This window comes from Cucumis sativus, chromosome 3, assembly GCF_000004075.3.
Source record: "Cucumis sativus cultivar 9930 chromosome 3, Cucumber_9930_V3, whole genome shotgun sequence".
NCBI classification, from domain to species: domain Eukaryota; kingdom Viridiplantae; phylum Streptophyta; class Magnoliopsida; order Cucurbitales; family Cucurbitaceae; genus Cucumis; species Cucumis sativus.
The window spans coordinates 40,554,734-40,576,813 of NC_026657.2; the positions used below are offsets into that span (position 1 = coordinate 40,554,734).

Genomic DNA, 22,080 nt, shown 5'->3' on the forward strand with positions numbered 1-22,080 from the left:
AACAGTGTCGGGTATGTATAATTAAATTCTTGCACACACTAATGCACTATGATTTTTTTTTTCATTTCTTTTTTTGAAAAAAGTCGTAAACAAGAGAAGTCTAGGAGCCAAATATCATATCCCAAGCATACAAAACCATCATAACCCGAGCATACAAAACCAAAACATACAAAAATTAAATAATGTCCAGCTTAATACAAGGGGCCAGAAGACAATAAAGGATCAAAAAACAAGTTAAAACAAAGTCGGAAGGCCCAAAAATATAAATCTCAATAATATAAGACTAAAAAGGAGCAATCCACCAAGAGTTCAGAACGCAGAAGGAGGTTTACTGAGAAGAAAACATCAGACTGAGAATATAACACGGCACATAGTAGCAATTAATCGAACTTCTGAATGTCAAATCACTCAAGGAACCGAATGCTAAGAAATAAACCATAGTACCTTCTGATCTGATTTTTTTTTTAATTCGAAATAAAAGGGGAGATATGAATTAAAAATGTAAGACTTAACACCTAGAAGGTATCTTGCTACCTCATGGGCATCACCCCAACTCTATTGATCAGTATTTGAAAATGATCCAATAAGCCCATTACTTGAGGTGCAAGGATACATTAAGAATGATCATGACAACAAGGTAGAGATATTTCTGGTCGTTTGTGGGTCATAGTGCAGGAGTGTTGTCAGTTGAGCGCATGTGTACATTGTATCCTATATTCCAATTAATTTTATGCTCAGTATTTCTAATAAGTATCATTGTTTGAACTTTCAATAAAAATACAGGTGTTCCTAATTTTCAACGGCAATATCTTGTGGACTAAAACTATGTCACATTTCATTTAATTTATCTGATTCTGCTTTATTCATTTGCTTGGTAGCAAAATGTTTTGAAGAGTATTATTCTTTTTTCTTTTTTTAAGTTTATTGTACTTTTCAAGTGGTAAACCATTATGAAACCTTACCAAGGTCACTATAGTCTTCCCTCCATATCAATTCTACAGGGGATGCTACTGGATTCTTTTCTGCTCCTTTAACACAGATAGCACAGATCTTGGAGGATGAATTTCATTTGCATGATCACGTGAATAGGATAAGCAGTATTGAACTTGCTCCACCAGAATTGGTAATGGGTCTTGTTCTTCCTGTATGATATGTAACCGTTTGGCTTCCATCTGAAAGTGTTACATTAATTGTCAAATGCCAATATGTTACTATCACACTTCCTAATTTAAATTCTAAGAATTATATCACAGGGGAAAACAGGCAAGTCCAGTGGAAGATTAAATTGTACTGTTCTTTTGTCGCCCAAACCAGAATTTGAGAACATTAATCAATCTCAAAAGAGAGGAAGAAAATCTGGTTCTATTCAAATAAGTCCGACCAGGACTGGCCCTTGGACTACTGTTAGGTTAAACTATGCTACACCAGCTGCCTGTTGGCGCTTGGGGAATGATGTAATCGCCAGCCAAGTGACTGTCAAGGATAGCAGCCGATATGTGACAATAAGGTCTCTCGTCTCAGTGCAGAACAATACTGATTTTATACTTGATGTATGCCTCATGTCCAAACATTACAAGGAAGGCATACATCTCCTGAATGAAACTGGTAATTCTGATGGTTCAACCACCGAGAGTAACATGGTTGTCATAGAAGAGTTCTATGAAACCGAAAAGTACATCCCCACTGCTGGCTGGGTTAGCTGCCTGAAACTCAGTCAGGATTTTTCAGAAGGAATTATCCCGGAGGTAATAATCGTACTCTCTAAGAGAGTAAAGATGAATTCAAATTATGATCATTTAGAGAAGTAAATGGTTAAAATCAAATGAAGAAAAACTTTTTTTTTCATATAATTTTATTAAAAAGAACTTCGTCTGTTACATGTTTGGTGGAATTCTAGCTGGTCGTGTCCTTAAAACTTAGTATAATTTAATTACTCATATTAATATCTAGTGATGTTTATGTTGTATTTTTCTTCTAAATTTCTTTGTCAGATCGCTTTGTTTATGCTTAATTGACATAAGGATGAATCACTCTTCTATAATCTCTGGCCGTGGGAGGACTCAACCATTGTGCGACTGATAAAATTTGAATTTTATTAAATAATTCCTCTTTCTTACTTTAGAAGAACACAAAGGTCTATCTTGAATAGAAGGACCTAAAGCATAAACGTAAATAATCCTACCATTATAATTACATTCTAATTACAACTAATGTAATCCCCTCAAGTTGGTGTAAAGACTTCCGTTGACAACTTGTTTTGAAAAGGAAACCAAAGTTTTCATTGAGAAAATGAAAAGAGATTAATACTCAAAAGTACATTAACCTACAGGAAAAGAGAAACTAAGAAAACAAAAGAAGCAATACCATTGAGGTACAAAGGAGAGAAGATATCAAAAAGCAAACACTTAAGACCTAACAAACTAGACTAGCTCTAGAAAAGAAACCAAAGCTAGATAACACATAATTTAAAGCCAAAGCCAACACCAATGAACAGACAATGATAGAAGTCCTTTAGGACTGAATGAGTGTGAGGATCAAACCACAAAGCAAACCGAACGGTCACTTCCAAGCTTGCAACGACTAGGAAATAATGCAACTTCTTAAGGGCAAAACTGTAAGACTTAGTTGCACAAACACGAGAATTTCACAATAATAGTTCAATTCCTAGGCTAAACCACCAAGCTAAAATTTAATTGAAAGGGATCGAAGTAGAATTGATTTTATCTGCAAATCACATTTTTCAATCAAATCAGAGAATTTAGCAAAATTATGGGTGAAAATTCTGCTTGCACATTTTCACCATTTTGAAACAAGGTATTCAAGGCTCCGTTTGGTAACCTTTTCGTTTTTAGCTTTTGTTTTTTACGATCAAATTTACTTCGTCTCTATTTCTTACCATGATTTGCATCTTGAATTATTAGCTAAATTTCAAAAAAATAAGTTTTTTCTCAAACGAAAACGAGCTTCTTTATTAATGATAAAAAAAGAGACTAATGCTCAGAGTACAAGAGAGGTATACCAAGAGCAAAAAGGACTAAGAGAACAAATACAACATAATCCAAGACAAGAGAGAGCATAAAGAAATTACAATGAGCAGGGCAGGATCCTCTAGAACCCCAGCAAAACAAGGCAAAATGAAACAACTTTCAACAACGAGCCCTAAGACAACTGATAATTCCTGTGTAATTTAAGCTACACAGAACTTGGGTTTGTCACTTAGATTTTGTAGGGGCTCTCTCTAAATTTTTGTGTTTCTCTAAGTTTGAATTGAATCTAGTGCTTTTGTATTCCAATCATCTAATTGTAAGATACATAGCCTTCTTATATAGGAGAAAGGCTAAAACCATAAAAGGAAAGAATTACAATTAGAATAGAATATAATTATTAAACTGCCAATTCACCAAAAAACTTAAGCTGGTGGTTGAAGGAAAATTTAAATATATATTACCAACACTCCCCCTCACTTGTGGGCTTGAAATATTTAAAAGGCCCAACAAGTGGAAATCAATTTTAATTGGGGAGGAAACGACAATGTAGGGGCTTGAACACAAGACCTTCCTGGACCACCTGCTCTGATACCATATTAAACCACCAATTCACCTAAAAGTTTAAGATGGTGGTTGAAGAAAAATTTAATTATATATCACCAAATATTATATTTGGTGATTTTACAGCTAATTCTCTTATTTACAATCAACAGTTTCTTGGTTGATGGATTTTCATCCTATTTGGCATGTAGTCTTCTTCATCTTCAGTTGTTTCTCTCTCTTATATTTGTCTTCTATTTGGTGATTTTGTATTTTTGGAGCGTTAGTCTCTTTTCATAATATCAATGAAATTTTAAGTAACATACATATCTATCTATACATATATTTGGGCTGACTTGATAAAGGCCTGTCTTGAGAAAATAGTTCTATTGACATTCAATGTTTGGTTCAGTTTTGCATCATAATTTATAGAAGTATGTTTTCCCCTTGATTGTTCTTGAGGAATGGTTTGGACCTTTTGGTGCTTTCCTTTTTCTGGTTATTGAAATTCAGTATGCATTTGTATCACTCGCACAGTTAACATCAAGAGTTGAGCTACCGTCAGGTTGGGAATGGATTGATGATTGGCATTTGGACAAGACATCTCAAACTGCTGATGATGGTTGGGTTTATGCTCCAGATGTCAAAAGTTTAAAATGGCCTGATTCCTCCGACTCAAAATCTGTAAACCATGCAAGGCAAAGGAGGTGGGTCAGAAATAGGAGACAGATCGTAAACAATATAAAGAAGGAAGTATTCATAGGGCAGTTGAAGCCAGGTGATACAGTTCCTCTACCTTTATCGGTGCTGAAACATTCTGGACTTTATATCTTTCATTTTAGGCCTTCGACTCTTAATAATTGTGATGAGTACTCTTGGAGTTCAGTTGTAGATAAACCAAATAAAGAGGATGTTAATGGGCCTCATATTTTTTCTGAAATATGTATTTCAACCCTAAGTGAATCTGAGGAGTTGTTGTATTGTGCTCAGACAAGCGGAACGTCGTCAAGTAGTACCCATATGTTATGGTTTTGCTTAGGCATACGAGCATTGGAAATTGCCAAAGATATACACTCTGACCCTATTCAGGACTGGAATCTTGTTATCAAGGCTCCATTATCTATTGCCAATTACCTTCCACTTGTTACAGAATTTTCTGTTCTAGAGAAACAGAAAAGTGGCCATTTCATTGATTGCTGCAGAGCAATCCTTCATCCAGGGAAAACTGTGAAGGTCTACGATGCTGATATCAGAAATCCATTGTTCTTTTCACTCTTCCCACAGAGGGGATGGCTTCCTGTACATGTAAATTTAGTTCTCTTTCATCTTGCTACATTGTTTATGAGAGAATTTGCTGAATTCATGGGTTTTTTCTTAAACCTCTGTTTTTTTCCTTTTTGACAGGAAGCAGTTCTTATATCCCATCCTCATGGAGTTCCATCAAGAACATTAAGTTTGAGAAGTTCAATTACTGGAAGGTTCCATTTTTTATCCCTACCCTACTTGTCTCTCAATTTATCTTCATGGAGACCAACTTGGGTGTGATTTGTGCAGGGTTGTTCAAGTTATTCTTGAACAAAATCATAATAAGGAACATCCATTTCTGGAGAAGATCATCAGATTCTATGCGCCCTACTGGTTTTCTATTTCTAGATGCCCTCCTCTCACACTCCATCTTGTAGACAGATCAGGGAGAAAAAAATCGCGAAAGATTTATCACCGGTTTAAGTCCAACACTAATACCGACATATTTGAGGAAATAACTGAAGAAGAAATACACGAAGGCTACACAATCGCTTCTGCTCTGAACTTCAATTCGTTGGGCCTCTCTGTGTCAATTAATCAATCTGGGACAAACAAATGTGTAACTGTCGAAGATCTATCTCCTCTTGGCGACATGGTAAGTATTTCAAATTATGAGTCTATTATCTTCTTCAAATGGAACGGACTTCGTTATTTATTTGATTTTATCTGCAGGATGGATCCTTAGATCTCTATGCTTGTGATGATGATGAGGGAAAGCGTATGCAGCTTTTCATTTCAACAAAACCATGTCCCTATCAATCTGTACCAACCAAGGTAATATCTAGATTTGAGTTATTGGATGCGTCTGGTGAAGCTCGCACCTCTCTTGCATCTCCTTCCCAAAAGTCTTGTTTTTCTAATTTTCTCATTCACTACACATTTTACCTTTCCACTTGTTTACGGTGATGTTTTTGTATATTTGTTTATTTTTCATTCGCAATTTTTCAGCTGCTATCACAGATCTACCATCAGCATGCCAAAGATCTTTTCAGTCCATTTGTGTGTGATCTCTGAAATTCGATAGAATACTAGTTGGCCTGCCTTGGATTGCTTCTCCGCTGACCCGCCTTTTGTGATTGTTAAACTTCCTTTGCCTTCCAACCTCCACATTTTGCTACTCTCATTCTCCAGACTTAAAACTTGAGTGGAATTTGTATTTCTTAGACCCAGTCATCTTTTTTCTTTTTGGTTCTTTCTCACCCCTTCAACGGAATCTTACCTTGTTTCTTTTACCTCTTGTTCACTCTTTTTCTTTTTCCTCTTTTGAGTATGATGCCTCATGTTTCTGTTCTCTTTCTTCACTACAATGAACGAAATTATTGCATCAGTTTTTGCAGTCCTTGTTTGAAGCGTTTGCATCTTCCTGCCAAAGGAATCTATACAGTCAACCTAAGCTCTTCACCATGTTCATAATCCATGGCTATTGATGCTTCAAAATGTGTGCGCTCTGTCACCATTTGTTAGGATACCACCTTACAAAGAAATGCCAAGAACACAAAGATAGTAATATATTGCAATATCAAGAGATATTATAATATACCATTAGTTTCTGGAGAGGGCTCTCTCTCTCCCAAAGTCCTTACCATGGAAACTCTCACTAAACTGATCCACACTTTTAAAGTCCCTAACACCCTTTATTTGTGACCTCCTAGGATTACTAATATTATAAGAATCTTACCCATATACTTGCAGCACAGCCTCACTCCAATTGGTGCTTCTTATGTGTTGGAGTGCAGGAGAATGCATCGCTAAGATTCTGTACTTCCATATTTCATTTAGAAATAATGTGTACTCATATGCTGAGTAAGAAATTATTGTCAATTGAGGATTTAACATGATGTAAGAGCGTGAGGTCTTATGTTCAAATCATGTAATGTTATTTCTTCCCAATTTAAAAGGGGTGTTTGGAGCATTGACTTGACTTGAGTTGGCTCAACTCATTGATTGGCCCACCAACTTCACAAGTCTGTTAAATTTCTTAACTCTGCCATTAGTGTCATTTCATTTTATTATGAAGAAGCTTGTTTTTGTTTAAAAAAAAACTCAACTCCACCAACTTCAACAATGTTCATTATTGAAGTTTACACATTAATTAAGGAACTTCATCTTTTCCTCTTTCTCGCACTCCTTCCCTCCAGTGTTTCCAGTGACTCCACTCTTGATCAACAAACTAGTGATGATTGTGATTAACAACTCCAACGATAATCATCACTAGTGACCGGCTCTGACGCTCAACTCCGACAACCATTGTTGACAATATGCTTCAATAATCATCTTCCATGGCCAAACTCTAACAATCATCTTCGACCACCTTCGACATCTAACTCCCCGCGACTACTACCTCTAGTGACCACTTCTAGCCATCAACTTTATTGATCATCTTCAACAACTCTAACAACCAACTTAACCAAACATGTACTCAAAAATTGAAATTATCAGTTCATGTTTTTTAATATTTGTCTTATATGGTAGGTTATATTCCTATGGCGTTACCTTTGGTTTCGTCAAAAAAACCTCAATATGATTGATGATAGTTGTTCTTCCTAGTATACTCGTGATCATCTCATTATCTAGCTAATGTGAAACTTTGATTGCATTCTCAAACACCAACATACTCGTATAATAATCCCTAACCTAATTTGATATAAAATGCCATGAAAGGCCCAGCCGTAAACCCTTTAATGGCCTGCCTTTTCTTGTGTGTTTATATGAAACTTCAAAGTGCAATGGTTACATGTAATTAATTATAAAATATATGTGAAGATTTTAAGTTGAATTGGAATGTTAAAAATTTGAAAAAAAGTGTGTGTGTGTGTGTGCACGCTCTCGCACAATTAAAGGGTTAAACAAAAAGTTAAAGTAAATAGTAATTGTAATAATAACCACAAGAAAACCATATGTTTTTAGATTACAAAAATATTGTACCACATACTCCTAACTTAATAACTCAACTATTCACCCCAAACACAAACTTTCTACTCCATAGCCATATTAACTTCAAATTTCATTACTCAACATTACTCAACAAAGCGCCTCAAATACGTCTAAATGATTTCCAATTATTGGGTCTTCAACATATTTTAAACCCACAAGTGTGGGGGAGTGTTAGAGTGTTGATATAATACTAAATTTACCTTCATCTATGAGCTTAAGCTTTTGGGTCAATCAATGATTTTAACAAAAATAGTACAAATAATATAAATGCATAATTATTACAGCTAATATAGAGGTACAAACAGAAACTAATATTTGCAGCTAATATTACTTGGCACAAATGAACCCCATCGTATCTGTTTTGGGCTGCTGATAGTGTGTTTCTTTGGTTGAAGCTGCTGGAAACTTCTGACATGGCTTGGGTTTAGGGCTAGTGTAACCGAGTCTTTTGTATTGTAGGTGATTTTAGTTCGTCCATTCATGACCTTTACCAATCGGCTTGGTCATGACATCTTCATTAAGTTAAGCGACGAAGATGAACCAAAAGTTCTTCATCCGCATGATTCAAGAGTTTCGTTTGCATTTCAGAAAACTGGTGGACATGATAAACTCCAGGTAGCGTACTAATTCAAAATCCTGTAGCTGTAATACTCTTATTGACTGATGTAACGAAAATTGTTTCGTTGATTGATTTTACTTGGGTTCGCTTTATAGGTACGTTTAGAAGATACCAGTTGGTCACTTCCTCTTCAAATTATGAAGGAAGATACAATATTTTTGGTCTTGAGGAGATATGATGGTATCCGTAGATTTCTGAGGATGGAAATTCGTGGCTATGAAGAAGGATCACGTTTTATCATTGTGTTTCGTGTAGGATCCGCAGATGGCCCAATCAGGTACTCACATGCTTAATAGTTGTATCAAGGTTTATGTTTTCGTTTTTGGTATAGTGACTAACTAATTAAAACTTCGATTCATCAGGGTTGAGAACAGAACCGACAATACAATCAGCTTACGTCAGAGTGGGTTTGGTGAAGAGGCTTGGATTATATTGCCACCCCTTTCAACTACAAATTTTTGTTGGGAGGATCCATACAATCAACACTTAATAGATACTAAAATTAGTAGTGATGGTAGTATTGGAGTTTGGAAACTTAATACAAGCACTGGATTATGTTCTTTAGAGGATGGTGAAACACAATTATGTTGCTATGTGGCGAAAGAAGGTGATATTAAAGTAATTAGATTCAGAGACAGTCAACATTTCGAATCTGACTTTCATGAAGAGATTGGATACTTAACAGCAGCAAGAAATTGGAGGTCTCAAATGCAGAAACCGGTGCAGGATAGTGAAGCAGCACCTACTGAGCTGATAGTTGAGTTAGGAGTTGTGGGCATTTCTGTTATAGACCACAGGCCAAAAGAGCTGGCTTATATGTACTTGGAGAGAGTTTTTATCGCATATTCAACTGGATTTGATGGTGGAACAACAAATAGGTATGTGAAAAACACTTTCTTCCTGTCCTCTTCACGATAATCCCTTTTGACATGTTAACTGGGAATAGTCGACTTAATCTTGTACTGTGGCAATTCTTTCCTTATACATTTTTTGTTTAGTTGATATGTATTCTTAGCTTTCTTGGATCTCTTTGTGCTATTCTTTACACAAAACTTGTGGATGATGTTTTTAATTGATTGGGTGACGATGTTTTAGGTTACAAGGTTTATGAATCAGACTGACAAAACTTTACTTGGCAGGTTCGAGATTATTTTTGGTAATTTGCAGTTTGATAATCAACTCCCCCTGACATTGATGCCAGTGCTGTTGGCTCCTGAGCAGACCACAGATATAAATCACCCAGCATTTCGAATGACAATAGAAATGCAGAATGAGAATATTGTTGGAATCCGAGTCTTCCCGTACATTTGTGTTCAGGTAATGTATGATTTTAATATTTAGAATGATGAAGTATGAAATTGTACCTTCATTATCTCATTAAAACCTTGTTTATCATGAAAGGTCACAGAGAAATCTTGGAGGCTTAACATACACGAACCACTCATTTGGGCTGTTGTTGAGTTGTATAATAATCTTCAGCTAGGTCGTTTACCCCAAAGTTCTAGTATCACCCAAGTTGATCCGGAAATACGTATTAAGTAAGATTTTCATTCTTTTGTCTGCAAGAGGATGTTGCCATGTGGTTTTAATTATTGAAGATATTAATAATTAAAAAAAAATAAAGAGAAAATAATAAAATATATTGTAAGTTCGCAACCCATCTTTTTAACATTTTGGATTATGATTTTCTTAAATCACCAATTGCCCCAAAAACTTAAGCTAGTGGGTAAAGGTAAATTTAATTATATATCACTAACATATTTAACATAGTATCAAATCAAATCTTGTGTTCGAGAGCCTATAGGGTTGTCTCCTCTCCATTTAACATTGATTTCCCCTTGCGAGGTTCTAACAAATTTTCAAGCGCACAAAGGAGGGAGAGTATTGAATTATTAATATAATTAAATGTACCATAACTCTTCTGTGCTTTATTCTTATCATGATTTTGGGATTATTTTAGGGAGACTGAATAAATCATTTAACTTTTTACCTTCCATAGTAATACAAATTAGTTTATGTTTGATTAGTTCCTTTTTTAATCCAAGTTCATATTAGTTGTTTGTATTTGTCTCTTAAGAACTCTTGTATCTTTTCTACCAGGACTCTAATAGTTCTGTTTACTTCTTTAGCCTAATAGATATTTCTGAAGTGAAGCTGAAAGTTGTTCTGGAGCCAGCACCAGCACAAAGACCCCATGGAGTTTTAGGTATCTGGAGCCCCATACTGTCAGCTGTAGGAAATGCATTCAAGATACAGGTTGAGTTAATCTTCCTCCATAGTTTTATGTTGAAAAGTCAAAAAACTATCGTAAAAAGTAATTCCAACGTTTTCTGCACTTCTGTTCGTTCATAAATCTACTTGTGAGACAGTTGCAAGAAATCCTGTGGTGAAAGTATTATACTGATGCATGTCATTTCAGGTCCATCTAAGAAGAGTGATGCACAAGGATAGATACATGCGTGAAAGTTCAATTCTTCCTGCTATTGGAAACCGTATCTGGAGGGACTTTATTCATAATCCTTTACACCTAATATTTTCATTAGATGTACTTGGCATGGCAAGTTCAACATTGGCTTCGCTTAGCAAAGGGTTTGCCGAACTTTCAACTGATGGCCAGTTTTTGCAATTACGGTCAAAGCAGGTATCTTAATTTTGTAACTTGTGATTAATAGGTCATTGTTGAAAGATTGACTTATAATTGGGGCAGGTATGGTCACGGAGAATTACTGGTGTACGTGATGGTATAATCCAAGGCACAGAAGCTCTTGCTCAGGGTGTTGCTTTTGGGGTGTCAGGCGTGGTAACAAAGCCTGTGGAAAGTGCTAGACAAAATGGTTTACTTGGTCTGGCTCATGGATTAGGACGTGCGTTTCTTGGATTTATTGTACAACCTGTAAGTGGAGCATTAGATTTTTTCTCATTGACTGTTGATGGAATTGGTGCAAGTTGTTCCAAGTGTTTAGAGGTTTTCAACAAGAAGGTTCCTTTCCAAAGAGTTAGAAACCCTCGGGCCATCCATGCTGACAGTATTCTTAGAGAGTACTGTGAGAGAGAAGCTATTGGCCAGGTATATTTATATATGTGCTATGTGTGTAATGCTGATTGTTTTCTACATTTCATTGCTTCTCCTCAATTCATAGGCAATATGTCGTAAGAAAACAATAATTGAACCATCATGGGTTGGCTTGGTGGTAATGGGAACATAAAACAAATGGTCAAAGGACTAAGAGGTCATGGGTTCAATCCATGGGCCCACCTTCCTAGCATTTAGTATCCTACCAATTTTCTTGACACCCAAATGTTGTAAGGTCAGCCAGGTTGGTCATGAGATTAGTCAAGGTGTGAGTAATTGACTGATTTTTGTATTTCATCATAAAATTAAATTCAAATATTGTAAAGGAGAAGTTTCTATTGCATGCATGTTTGTTCTTTTTATTTTATGCAAGGCCTCAGATTACCTGTTGAAGAAAGGAAGCACAAGAACACACAAGTAATAGGGGGAATATGTCTATTGAATTCTAGCATAAAATACACCAAGAAACTCCTGGGTTGTACTCTCTACAATGAACGTTCATCCACAAAAACACACATAAACCAAGATAGCTAACCCTAGCACAAAACACCCAAATATATACTAGCATTCATCTCTGCCACATAAGACCATAGGACCACAACTACCCTTTTGTCGGGATGAAAACCCCTTTCTACCCCTCCTTATATACTTGCTTAATAGGAGGCCTTGCAATACCCCCATGAAGAAGAGTCACCTTGTCCTCGAGGTGAAAATCAGGAAACTAGGTCTTGAGGATTCCCACGTAGCTTCATGGGCAGGTTGGTTCTTCCACGATACCAATTCCCTTCATTCCATTGCATTTGGTCCACCTTTTCTAGTTCCAAAATCCACTCAACCTAGTCATTCAACAGCAATATGTCCAGCTGCACCTGATGCTTATCTCTCACAGCTTTTTTCAACTGAGATACATGAAAAACTAGATTGATTTTTGCAGTTATTGGTAGATCTAGCCTATAGCCCACCTCCCCAACTCGCCCCAAAATTTGATAAGGACCAAAAAATTTAGGAGACAAGTTCTCACAACGCTTCTTAGTCAAAAATTGTTGGTCATATGGTTGAATCTTTAAATAGACCCATTCCCCTACATCGTATGCCACATCTCAACCATGAACATCAGTGAACTTTTTCATTTCTTCTTGAGTGTGACTTTAAAGTCGACAACACGTTGTCTCAGTATTGTAAGTGATGTTCTACGAAGTCATTAGGAGTATCCTGAGACTGTCTATATGAAATGATGGAAGGGGGTGGCTGCCCATAAAACACGGCATAAGGAGTGGTCTTATTGGATGCATGATGAGTCGTGCTATACCAATATTTTGCGTAGGCTAGCTTCTTGCTACCGATATATAATAATTAAATTTGTCTTTACCTATCAGCTTAAACTTTTGGGTCAATTGGTGATTCAAGATGATATCAGAGCAAGTGGTTCAAGAAGGTCTTATGTTCAAGTCTCGACATTGTTGTTTCCTCTCCAATTAATATTGAGTTCCACTTGTTAGGCCTTTCTCATATTTTAACCTCACTAGTGAGGGGTGTGTTAGTGATATATAACTAATTTTCCTTTATTCTCTAGCTTAAACTTTTGGGTTAATTGGTCATTTAAGATGGTATCAGAGCCCATTAAGCCCAAGAGGGTATTTGTTGGTCCAATAAAAAGAAATTGTGATCCGATCAAGAATGGGGAACTCAAAGAGTCATCATCTTGAGGGGGCATGTTGAGATGTTGAGGATCCCAACATTGGGAAAATATGGGGAACTCAAAGTGTCTTTATATAAGATAGATGGGCTATGCTCATTGTTAATTTGTTTTTAGATGAAACCCCATACTATCAATCCGCTGGCTTATTTTCTGGTCTCGATCTATAAAAAATTTCAAAGTCAACCCTATTAGTTTTGTTACCCATTTTTGGACCTCAAGAGGGACTTCTCTTTGCTCAAGAATGTGGTAAAGAGCTTTCTGGTCAATATACACTACGAATCAATGTCTTAGTAGGTAATGTCACTACTTTTCCACCAATAAGACACTAGCCATGAGCTCCCGCTCATACAGGGATTTCTCTCGGGCCGCCACTAACAGTTTATGACTGAAATTTGCAATCGGCTTCTTATTTTGTGAAAGAACAACCCCTGACCCAAATTCTGAAGCATGGATCTCAATTTCGAAGGGTAAGTTGAAATCAGGGAGGCCCAAAACCAGCAATGTTACAATAGCCTTTTTAAGAGTTCCATATGCCATCATAGCCTCTTCCGACCACTAAAATCCATTCTTCTTCATCAAACGTGTTAACGGGGCTGCAATGGTGCCATAGTTTGCCACAAATGCCGGTGATACCCAATCAAACCCAGGAATCCCCTCAACTACTTCACTGTTCGAGGAAGAGGCTGTTCAACTGTAGCTCTAAGTTTTTATCTGATCTGCCTCAATTCCCTTTGCTCACACCCGTGACCCAAATACTTGATTTTGTCTTTTGCAAACTGACATTTCCTTTTGAAAACAAACTGTATTCCCGAAGCAATTGAAAAACCACAATGTGGTGCACCACATGAGTTCCCACATTAGCACTGTAAACAAGTATGTCGTCAAAAAAATACTAATAAGATATTATGTAGATAAGGCCGAAAAACTTGATCTATCAGTGCTTGGAAAGTTAGTTAGCGCATTGGTTAATTCAAATGGCATTACAAGGAACTTGTAGTGGCCCTTGTGTGTTCAGAATGCGATCTTTCTCACATCCTCATCTCGGATGGTACTCTTACTTGAGATCTATCTTTGAAAAAATACAAGCTCCATTCAACTCATCAAGCAATTCATCAATCATCGGAATGGAAAACTTGTCTGGAACTGTGGCTCTATTTGAAGCCCTATAATTGACACAAAAACGCCAGCTTCCATCTTCTGGACTGGAAAAGAGGCTAATGCTTGGTCGGATAACGCCGGTTGTCAACATGTCACTGACCAATCTTTCAATCTCATCTTTTTTAGTGTGAGGATATCGATAGGTTCTCACATTGATGGGATATGTTCCTTCCTTTAACTGAATACGATGTTCTATTTGGTGCACTGGCAGTAACCCTTCAAGCATGTTGAAAATATCCTCATACTTCTTCTGCAACTGATCAAATTCCGGTCAGAGATCTTCCACAACTTGACTCCAGCTGCTTGGATTGGTTAGCAGGGTCAAACCTTTCTTTTATACGGACAACCTTAGTCAAGGCCATCCAAACTTCATGAACAGTTTCTAAACTACTAGCATAATGTAAGAACCCAAAGATTAATGTGCATTAAAAAGCTTCCTAAACCAAGAGGTGCTATTCCTTTGTAAGTTTTTGTTTCATGATTCATGATGATCTCTCCGATTCCAAAGAACTTGTTATTTTCCATGCTTTTAATGTATTGTCTTTATTAATTGAAAAAGAGCACTCACGTCCTTGAAAGTTGAAAGGTAATGATTAATAGTGTGGATTGTATTTATTAACTTTATTTCAAGCCCTCTTTTAACTACGATGTCTTTTCCTTTGTCTTTCTGTGGGTTAGATGGTTCTTCATCTTGCGGAAGGAAGTACACATTTTGGGTGTACTGAAATCTTCAAGGAGCCTTCAAAATTTGCATTTTCTGATTATTATGAAGAACACTTTATTGTACCATACCAAAGAATTGTTTTGGTGACCAACAAGAGAGTCATGCTGCTACAGGTTTGCGAATACCGCTGCTCTGTTCTCTTTGATGGTTTTAATAAAATCTTCCATTCTTGATACTTTCCCTCCTTTGCTACTATTTAGTGCTCAGATCCAGGAAAATTGGATAAGAAACCCTGCAAGATTCTGTGGGACGTTCCATGGGAGGAGCTCATGGCACTGGAGTTGGCAAAAGTGGCTAACAGTCAGCCTTCTCACTTAATCATCCATTTAAGAAGTTTCAAGAGGACAGAAAACTTTGCACGGGTTATAAAGTGTCATATTGAAGAAATTTTGGGAAGAGAACCTCAAGCTGTTAGGATTTGTTCGGTGGTGAGTAAATTGTTCAAAGAGTATCAATCTGACATGAAATGCCTTGAACTGAAGGTCAGCATCATCATTTATATCCACTTCATTGTTGTGAACTGAACATTGAGCTTTTTGACTAATTTCTTTCTGAACATTTTAGGTTCCCTCGAGCCAGAGGCATGTTTATTTTTCCTGCAGTGAAGCTGATGGGAGAGATGCAAATATTTTAAATAAATCTATTATTAGATCGAGGGAGCTTCTGTCATCCAGTTTCTCAAATGATGAGGGAAGATTTGTGCAACACAGTATGAACTTTACAAAGGTTTGGAGCAGTGACCTAGAGTTAAGAGGTCGTTGCATATTGTGCAAAAAGCAGGTGCTTTGTGTTCTTTCATCTTTTTTGTTTATTTATTTTTGGGATATCACACCTTTCATTTTTCTAAAATAAAATCTAAAAGAAGGATGCTCCAAGGTTTTTTTTTTAAAAAAAATGTAAGAAATATAAACTTAACAGGATAAAGTAACATAATTAGAGAGGAAGAATAACTCACCCATCTCCAATTAATATCCTAATAGTGTTTAAAAAGAGAACCATGACGAAGATTTTGACTGGGCTGATTCAGAAATGTCAAAGTGCTCATGAGACGAGCGACTCATGTATCATTAAAAACTGTGAGGTCCCTCTTACCTTTTCAATGTAAGATCCTCAGACGTACGTGTCCACCATTCTTAGATTTTTTTTTTTTTTTTTGACATAGTACTCATTTAGACTTTGTATATTTGCTCTAAATACCATATTAGACAAGGATTGGGTTCCATTTAGAAAATCAATGGGCAAGAAGAGAGCAACTCTTGTGTATGTTTAGATTGTGAAGTCCTCCATTTTTCAATTTGGGATCCTCAAATTATCTTACAGTTGAAATGATAAATATGGTTGATGAAATTGAAAATAGCTGAGTTGATTTAAAATTTATGTTTTCAGGCCCTGGAAGCAGGAGGGATATGTACCATATGGAGACCAATATGTCCCGACGGGTAATGCCTCTATCAATGAAATAATACTTTTCCTACATCTGCATTATATCATTCTTCTTCATTATATCTGTTTAGGTTATATTATCTTGTAACCCTTTTATTTTCCTATATTTATTTCTTAATTATTCTTCTTGCCCTCGGGCCGGTGTATACTCTCCTGCAAATTAGTGGGTGGCATTTTATCGGCTTTTCATGGTAATGAGAGTTCTTTTATCAGCAGAATAGTGTAGATGGTCATATTGGGAATTTGTGTATTGGAACAGTAGGTCTTTAGGGAGAGTTTACCAGCTCACTCAAATTGGCTGAGAGTTTTCTTGTGTTCCTGAGTTCATTGTTTTTTCAGATTTTCTTTTAATTGTTCTTGTACTTCAATGGTGGTTATTCGTTGAGATCTGAAATTTTCTAATTTCCAATTGATTCATTTGATTGACTCAAGAATTTTCTTTTAACGGAAACGAGTCTTTAATGAATGAGACTAATACTCAAAGTACAAGGGAATTAAACAAGGAGAAAAAAGAAAACCATTATTAATGAGACTAATGCTCAAAACAAGCCTCTTTTGAGGACTCAACCCCGAATTATTCCACATTTCTCAACAAAAGACTTCAAATGCTCTGAAATTTCACAGTGCTAAGCTTGAGATGGAATTATAGGGTCCTGCATCAGCAATTGATCCTCCTTATCAGCTAACTTCAACAAATGGTCAGCTTCTCCACTCCTTACACTACAAGGAGACTCAAAATTTGAAACACGCTTCTTTCTAGATGAAGGGATCGGAGTTTGGCTAAGAGAGCCTCTATAAAATTTTACCTTTGAATTAGTTAAAGAAAAAACTAAGTAATTAAATTGAGCATGGCTAGATCTTTGAGGGTCTGACCCTTTTGAATGAGATAGGGCTTCAAATTGGGCACACTTTGCCTCTAACAAATCCAGATTTTGATCTAACATCAACCTTGCTTTCGTAGATTTTTTTTTTAGGCCTCCCTCAACCTCTTTCTTCTAACGAAGTGCTTTGGGAATGTCTTGAGTAGAAGCAGGAGTTTCTTTGTCTTAAATTACCAACCAATCCAAAAGCTTGACCTAATGTGTGAAGGCAAATTGAATATTATATTTAACACTCCCCTCACTTGTGGGTTGGAAATATTTTGAAAGACTCAACAAATGGAAATCAACTTTAATTGGGGAGGAAATAATATTACAAGAGCTTGAACCCATGATATGCTGAAGCAACCTGCTCTGATACCATCTTAAATCACCAATTTAACCTAAAAGCTTAAGCTGATGGGTGAAGGTAGATTCAATATAATATCTAAGATTTTGGTTTTGAATGTTTTTTCGACTTGGCTCTTGACCAGATCTGGCCAAGGAAGATAGGGATGAAGAAAAATGCAAAATGGAGGAAGATTTGGTACTTCTAGCTTTTCCGAAATAAGTTTAAGTGGGCACGGAACTAGCCTTAGAGAAGGGAACCAAAGGCCTTGGAGGAGTAATGGGAAATGACCTGCTGATGGAGAAAATTGGATCTACAAGTGAAGGGCCACAAGCCGGCTGGATAGACTTCACAGTTGTATCGAAAGGATTGGGCTGAGTAGGGTTTAAGAGCATGATTGCATCATTAATGAGTCATGGATTTTCATTAAGCAATGAATGAGCCTCAGCCAGATTTTTCTTTCCTCCCTAAAAGCTCGTCTTCAACTTCCTCTTCCTTATTCCCTTCACATTTGAGATTCTTTTTCTCTCTCCTCCTTAATTGTCTCTTCGTTTTCTTTACTCATGTTCATGCTACTTTCGATGGTAACCGGTTTGAGTTTCACCATTGTTTGAAAGGAGGGTTCTTTTTCCAACGCCAGTGAGGTATGCTTTCTTCGAACACCCTGTTCTACCGCTTCGAAAGGATTTCTTGTGAATGAAGGGGTTTTTGTATTGACTTTAGAAATTCCACACCCTTTGGAAAGAAAGAACCTTCAACTTCTCCTTCATCTTTCACAACCTGATTTAATCTTTTGCAAGATCGACTCAAAAATTCAAGAATTCACATAGTTGACTCACGATTTCACATTTAAATACAAGGGAAAGAAACCTAATGCCAGAAGGGAAAAAAAACTAACCTTATAATAGAAGGAAATAACCTATCTTGAATCAATCTTTAAGTAACAAAAAAGAAAAGGCAATTTCCCATTTTGGCAATTACAAAACTACCCCTAACTTTTAATAAATTATAATCAGATCTTTTGTCACACCCCGTCCAGCAACTCGTTCTGGTCCTCGCGTTGCGAGACGCGAACACGACTTGAGCAGCCATGGAGCCTCTAGTGAAACGCCATAACGCTCAGCCTTACAACTTTAAACTGTTTCAACTATTAGGCAATAAACAACTTCCACAATGCAAGATAGGACAAACAAACTTCTTTTGTTAGCTTAACTACATGCGTTTCAATACAAAATACAAACATCATTTACAAACAATAACTAAAACAAAGACTTCTAGCTTCCAACGCTTGGCTCTGCTTTCTCCGAATTCAAAACTTAAATGTCTAGCTTAACACCATAATGCCTAGCTGCACGTCTTACCCTTTTTAACTTGGCCTCAACGCCTTGTTATCTGGGGAAGGAAAACTTAAGAAGATTTCCGTCGCAGTCCAACGTTCATGCTTTCTTTACTTATGTTTGTTTGAGAATGTACCAAAGTGAGTTTAGCTCAACAGTAATTGGCATGATCTTCCTATCTATATATTAAAAAAAAATCACCGGTTCATGACAACCAAATAATATTCCATGGACACAAATTTGGACTGGCACTAATTACAAACTTTTATTTATACCTGGACAGCTTTCTACCTTCACTAAATTTCTGTTTAGAATATTCACCGGGCTTTGTCGTGGCAATGCTGCACCAACTTCCAAGCTTGATACATTTACTCTACTTAAAAGACCAGAACAATGTTAGCTAGAGCAAAAACTGAAAGTTAGCAGAAAAAGAAAGTGATTTCTTGAATAACTCAAAGTAGTTCTGTGACAATTAATGAGAAGAAAAGCAGAGTTTTGTTTTGCCTTCCTCTTGCTAGTAGACATATTAATGACAATGCTAACAGAAACCATGATTCTATTTTTATGCAATCAAGATTTGTTTGATTTCAGATACATCTCCATTGGGGATATAGCTCATCTCGGCAGCCATCCTCCGAATGTTGCTGCTATCTACCGGCACGTGGAGGGAATGTTTGTACCGCCAGTAGGTTATGATTTGGTAAGAAATTTTAGTCAAAACCCCTGTCAATGTTTTGACCATTAGAATTTAACATGCAGCTAAAGAATATGCTTTAATTTAACCTCTGATCATTGCTAGTAATAATGTTAAAAAAGAATGTCATATTTGTGATTGATGACAGTCAATACTAGGAATCAGAAAAATAAAATTTATTCTATTCATCACAACAAAATGTGCGAAGAATCTTCTGAATGTTTTAGATCTGACTTTGAAACATGTGCAGGTATGGAGAAACTGCCAAGACGACTACATAACTCCTGTATCAATCTGGCATCCAAGGGCCCCAGAAGGCTTTGTTGCTCCAGGATGTGTCGCAGTTGCAGATTTTGCTGAGCCAGAGCCTAACTTGGTTTATTGTGTGGCTGAATCCCTTGCTGAGGAGACAGTATTTGAGGAGCAGAAGATTTGGTCAGCACCAGATGCATACCCTTGGGCATGTCATATCTACCAAATTCAAAGTCATGCGCTTCATTTCGTAGCTCTCAGACAAAGCAAGGAAGAATCCGATTGGAAGCCTATGAGAGTTATAGATAAACCCCCCAGTCCGTCACCAACTTCAGGAAATCACTGACGGTTGCACAGCAGTTCTACAATTCCAATACTTTCCAATTTGGTTGACAAAGAAGGCCGTTTCTCGAGATTGCATATTCCAATTTGTGTCTCTTCCACGAAACTTGCTTTGCCAGCCATCACACAAAGGATTATATGAACAGCGTCTTCTGCAATCAAGCAGATCATTTTGTGCACAAAGTGCAAGATCAATAAAGACAACATGACAAATACAGCTGGTAAATTCATCGTACCCTCTGCATCTCTATCTTCAATACTATACCCTATAGAAAATTTGTTAGAAGCTTAGAATCCATTATAGAAGAGAAAAAAAATAGAGGAAGAGAGTTTGTGAAATTGAGTCTCCAGAATCTTATCCTCGCTTTGTATTAGATTGTGTACTTTGTTCTATAAAATTGGAGTTTAGAAATATCAGAGAGTCGACGTTTCTTGTCATCATTTTTTGTGCCTGTTGTAAAACATTGTAAATTGGTTGTTCATTTAACAAACTTGCATTTGATTTATTTTGAGCTTTGTTTCAAATTTATTTCATTTTCGACTGACAGGTTTGACTAGAATGTTATCATAATACCTTCTTAGATTGTTCATCGGTAGTAGATTTCCGTCCATTTCTTCTTCTTTTAGATAAAATTCTGTGGTTCTAAGAAACTGGTTTATCAATTTTTATACGATTTTATTGATAGAACTGGTTTAGTAGTGACTGCCACACACAATCTTATCACCTACAAGAACTCTTTATGGAGAATTCAACTATCTTTCCATTCGAATCAAAACTCGTGGCATCTGCTATATTGTCCTTCACCTCCTTAATAAGATATGATTGGATTAGAGGGTTGTTGAAAACTATGTTCATATTTACTAATCATCAAAACATGATCCTCCTTAACAAGTCAAGTCGTCTTTTTGTGACCTCTTTTACTATCTTTTTCATAGTCATGATATCTGAGATTATATGCTCATAACCTAGCTACAAAAGCGATCTTCAATATCAATTTTTAGATTTCTACTCATATGTTACTATGTTAAAAATCAAAGTTGGACAAAAAAAAATATAGTCTACTACAATTTGGCACTTTTGTTTCAACCCTATCTCACTACTTTATTATATCTATTTGATGTGTTATATATATACTTGACAACCTGCAAATACGAATATATATTACTTCATTTATTATAAATTTTCTTTATCGAAAAAATTTACCAGTATACGATATTTTATAATTTCATACACGATTAATAATATGAATCGAATATGCACTCACCAAAAAAATTTGAAAGAGAGGAACGGAATAAGAAAGAATAAACGAAGGGAAACTTTTTTTAACAAAACCACCAAAAGGAAAATAGTTAAGGGGTAAATTTGATAATAACTTTGTCATAATAGAATTAATTACATACCATATTTACATATAATATCTAATAAATATTCACTTTTCTTATTTCATTTTATATTTTTTAATATATGTATTAATAATGAAGATTGATATTTTGGCCTTTTGGACTCTATATTTGTGTAAAATTGAAGCTCACTAGCACATTTATGTAAAATTTTGCAATATTATGTCCACCTTGTAATAAAAAAATATTAAAATATTATTTTTATTTTTATATTTTAATTATTTTAATAAATGGTGTGATGGAGATTTGATCGTGAAACATGTTGTGACATGAACATATGCGTGCATAAGCGTTTGGCTTTATTTTTTATTTTACTCTCAATAGAACTTTAAAAAGAAAAAAAAAAAGTGATTTGGCAAAATAAAA

The 22,080-nt window shown here is 36.1% G+C and overlaps 1 protein-coding gene across 1 annotated transcript in view; it reads left to right on the forward strand.

Annotated features, from left to right (window-relative positions):
* LOC101212417 overlaps positions 1-20,858 on the forward strand; it is a 70,547-nt gene extending 49,689 nt beyond the window's left edge. Inside the window, exons 45-64 of the mRNA XM_011654376.2 lie at positions 1,002-1,123; positions 1,254-1,745; positions 4,065-4,832; positions 4,932-5,005; positions 5,082-5,427; positions 5,505-5,606; positions 8,226-8,381; positions 8,481-8,662; positions 8,748-9,263; positions 9,525-9,702; positions 9,787-9,923; positions 10,515-10,641; positions 10,805-11,026; positions 11,093-11,452; positions 14,994-15,152; positions 15,240-15,521; positions 15,604-15,819; positions 16,426-16,478; positions 19,617-19,725; positions 19,970-20,858. Of these exons, the coding sequence (XP_011652678.1) occupies positions 1,002-1,123; positions 1,254-1,745; positions 4,065-4,832; positions 4,932-5,005; positions 5,082-5,427; positions 5,505-5,606; positions 8,226-8,381; positions 8,481-8,662; positions 8,748-9,263; positions 9,525-9,702; positions 9,787-9,923; positions 10,515-10,641; positions 10,805-11,026; positions 11,093-11,452; positions 14,994-15,152; positions 15,240-15,521; positions 15,604-15,819; positions 16,426-16,478; positions 19,617-19,725; positions 19,970-20,317 (4,949 nt within the window). The 3' untranslated portion in view covers positions 20,318-20,858. The remainder of the gene's footprint in view (positions 1-1,001; positions 1,124-1,253; positions 1,746-4,064; positions 4,833-4,931; positions 5,006-5,081; positions 5,428-5,504; positions 5,607-8,225; positions 8,382-8,480; positions 8,663-8,747; positions 9,264-9,524; positions 9,703-9,786; positions 9,924-10,514; positions 10,642-10,804; positions 11,027-11,092; positions 11,453-14,993; positions 15,153-15,239; positions 15,522-15,603; positions 15,820-16,425; positions 16,479-19,616; positions 19,726-19,969) is intronic.
* The last annotated feature ends 1,222 nt before the right edge of the window (positions 20,859-22,080 follow it).